A 3,134-nucleotide genomic window follows, 5' to 3' on the forward strand; every position below is an offset into this window, starting at 1 on the left:
CTCCAAGGGAAGGCTCTAAACCAGGTTACTACCAAGATCAATACCAGAATGAACCATATGTTCAGCGATTTGAGCACCAAATACGACAATGTCGCGAGTCATATGAGACAAATGGACATTCAGATTGCTCAGACTGCTGAGAGCGTCAAGAGACAACAAGGTACTCTACCTGAGAAAACCGACAAAAACCCTAAGGAGTGCAATGCAGTTGAGTTGAGAAGTGGAAAGCAACTGTCTGAGCCGGTAAAGAAGAGGTTCACTGCGGCTGAGAAAGGGAAGCAGAAAGAGTCGGAATAACCACCAGCCGATACCCCGGCAGCTGAGAAGGAAAGGGAACCAACAGTTGGAACCAATTCGTCAGGACCAGAATAACCAGCTGAGGCTGTCCGCCCGATCTCAGAGCCGGTTCCTGCTCGCGAATACACTCCTAAAGTCCCTTACCCTGTTCCAGCAAAGGCCACTCGTAAGGACCGAGAGGAGATGAAGTGCAGAAAGATGCTGGAGAACCTAACCGTCCGACTCCCTTTGATGGATGCTATCCAGATGATGCCCTCCATGCGCAGCTTTATGAAGGGATTGATCTCAGGAAAAATATCAAAGGAGAGTGAATTCATGACCGACTCTAAGGAATGCAGCCCAGTGCTTCAGAACAGGCAGATAAAGAAGCGAGGAGACCCTGGCAAGTTTGTCCTCTCTATCCAGATCGGGAAGACAGTTTTCTCAAGCTCGTTGGTTGATCTGGGATCTAGCGAGAACCTCATGCCCTACTATGTGGCACTACGTCTGGGATACACGCATTTCAAACCAACTAAGATGTCCTTGGTGTTCGCGGATAGATCAATTAAGTCCCCGGTTGTTATTTTAGAGGATCTCCAAGTAAAAGTCGGGAACACCTCTGTTCCAGTAGACTTCGTAGTTCTAGAGCTGGAAGAGGAATCCAAAGATCCTCTCATCTTAGGAAGACCGTTCCTATGTACTGTTGGAGCTATCATTGATGTGCGGCAAGGGAAGATTGATCTCAATCTGGGGGATATAGTCATGCAGTTCGAGATGGATAAGCTGATGAAGAAACCGGAGCTGCTGAAGAAGCCGATGTTGGATGGACAGACCTTCGAGGTGGATGAAGGGATTGATCCGCTGCAGCCTCGCGAAGGGATGATCGAGGAGATTCTTACAGAAGATCCACTCGAGCTTGCACTAGTAAGAGCTGAGGCCGAGCTGAGTGTCGTGAACATTGACGCAGACGGGTATGCTAAGATGCTTGACTCTGCAAGGAGTACGGGAAGAATGGTGACGAGTCTAAGTCTGGGAGTGTTGAACATCAGAGGAGGTTAAACCCGAATCTAAAAGATGTTGTTAGGAAAGAGATAATGAAACTTCTTGAAGCGGGTGTCATCTATGCCATATCTGATAGTAAGTGGGTTAGCCTTGTTCATGTAGTACCTAAGAAAGGTGGGATCACTGTTATCACAAATGAAAAGAATGAATTGATCCCTACTAGAACAGTGACAGGACATCGCATGTGCATTAATTTCAGAAAATTAAATGCAGCCACTAGAAAAGATCACTTTCCACTTCACTTCATTGATCAAATGCGTGAGAGATTGACTAACCACCCATATTACTGCTTTTTAGATGGTTATTCATGTTTCTTTCAGATCCCTATCCATCCAGACGATCAGGAGAAGACGACGTTCACATGCCCACACGGAACGTACGCGTACAGGAGTATGCCATTTGGCCTTTGCAATGCGCCATAAACATTTCAGCGCTGAATGATGTCGATCTTTACTGACCTGATTGAAGACATTATGGAGGTTTTCATGGACGATTTCAGTGTCTATGGAAGCTCCTTTAGTGTCTGTTTGTCAAACTTGTGCAGGGTATTCAAAAGGTGTGAGGAGAAACATCTGGTGCTCAATTGGGAGAAGTGCCACTTCATGGTCACAGATGGGATTGTTCTAGGGCATAAGATCTCCGAGAAAGGCATTGAGGTGGATAAGGCAAAGATCGAGGTGATGATGAGCTTGCAACCAACAACAACTGTGAAAGCTATCAGAAGCTTCTTGGGGTATGCATGGTTTTACAGGAGGTTCATCCAGGATTTCTCAAAAATAGCTAGACCACTCACCAGACTGCTCTGCAAGGAGATCAAGTTTGATTTCGACACCGAGTGTTTAGCTGCGTTCCATACGATCAAAGGAGCTCTAGTCAGCGCACCTGTTGTACAACCACCAGACTGGGATCTCCCCTTTGAGATCATGACTGATGCTAGCGACTTTGCAGTTGGAGCAGTCCTTGGGCAGCGCAAGGATAAGAAACATCATGTGATCTATTACGCAAGCAAAACTATGGATGAAGCTCAATGCAGATACGCCACGACTGAGAAGGAACTCCTGGCTACTGTTTTTGCTTTCGAGAAGTTCAGATCCTACCTGGTGGGATCGAAGGTGATTGTGCACATAGACCATGCTGCTCTTAAGGACTTGCTCACAAAGAAAGATGCAAAGCCGAGGTTGTTGAGGTGGATTCTTCTTCTCCAAGAATTAGATCTTGAGAAAAAAGACAAAAAGGGAGTCGAGAATGGGGTTGCAGACCACTTGTCCAGAATGAAGATTGAGGATGACACAGCTCTTGATGAAGAACACACAGTAGAACACGTCAACGCGATTGGTCTGCGCTTTGTGGAACAACCCCTGAGCATAACATCCGATTGTTCTCGCGTACCGGAAAAACTAGTATCCGTGATCCAAAAGCAGTACTCTCACCTCCCCTGGTTTGCTGAGATTGCGAACTTCCTAGCTGCTGAAAAGAAACCACTTAAGTTCACTGGAAACTAGAAGAGGAAATTCTTAAGAGAAGCGAGGCAGTATGTTTGGGATGAACCGTACTTGTACAAACATTGCAAGGATGGCATATTCAGGCGGTGTGTTCCAGAGGCAGATATTCCAGGGATTCTATGTCATTGCCATGGTTCCTCTTACGCAGGGCACTTCGCCACATTTAAAACGGTTTTCAAAATCCTCCAAGAAGGTTTCTGGTGGCCAACTATGTTCAGAGATGCTCACACCTACATAGCTAGATGCGATGCATGCCAGCGACTTGGGAACATCAGCAAAAGGAATGAGATGCCT

General features: G+C 46.3%; 1 protein-coding gene across 1 annotated transcript; it reads left to right on the forward strand.

Moving 5' to 3' along the window:
- The first annotated feature begins 480 nt into the window (after positions 1-480).
- On the forward strand, positions 481-1,335 carry LOC106324166. Its single transcript, XM_013762181.1, has one exon. It carries the CDS (start codon positions 481-483, stop codon positions 1,333-1,335), a length of 855 nt encoding a protein of 284 aa, XP_013617635.1.
- The last annotated feature ends 1,799 nt before the right edge of the window (positions 1,336-3,134 follow it).

The sequence above is a fragment of the Brassica oleracea genome, chromosome C2, assembly GCF_000695525.1.
Source record: "Brassica oleracea var. oleracea cultivar TO1000 chromosome C2, BOL, whole genome shotgun sequence".
Classification (NCBI taxonomy): Eukaryota; Viridiplantae; Streptophyta; class Magnoliopsida; order Brassicales; family Brassicaceae; genus Brassica; species Brassica oleracea.

Excerpts from the sequence above, each read along its gene's own strand:
- LOC106324166 (XM_013762181.1), top strand. The coding sequence starts at position 481 with ATGAAGTGCAGAAAGATGCTGGAGAACCTAACCGTCCGACTCCCTTTG.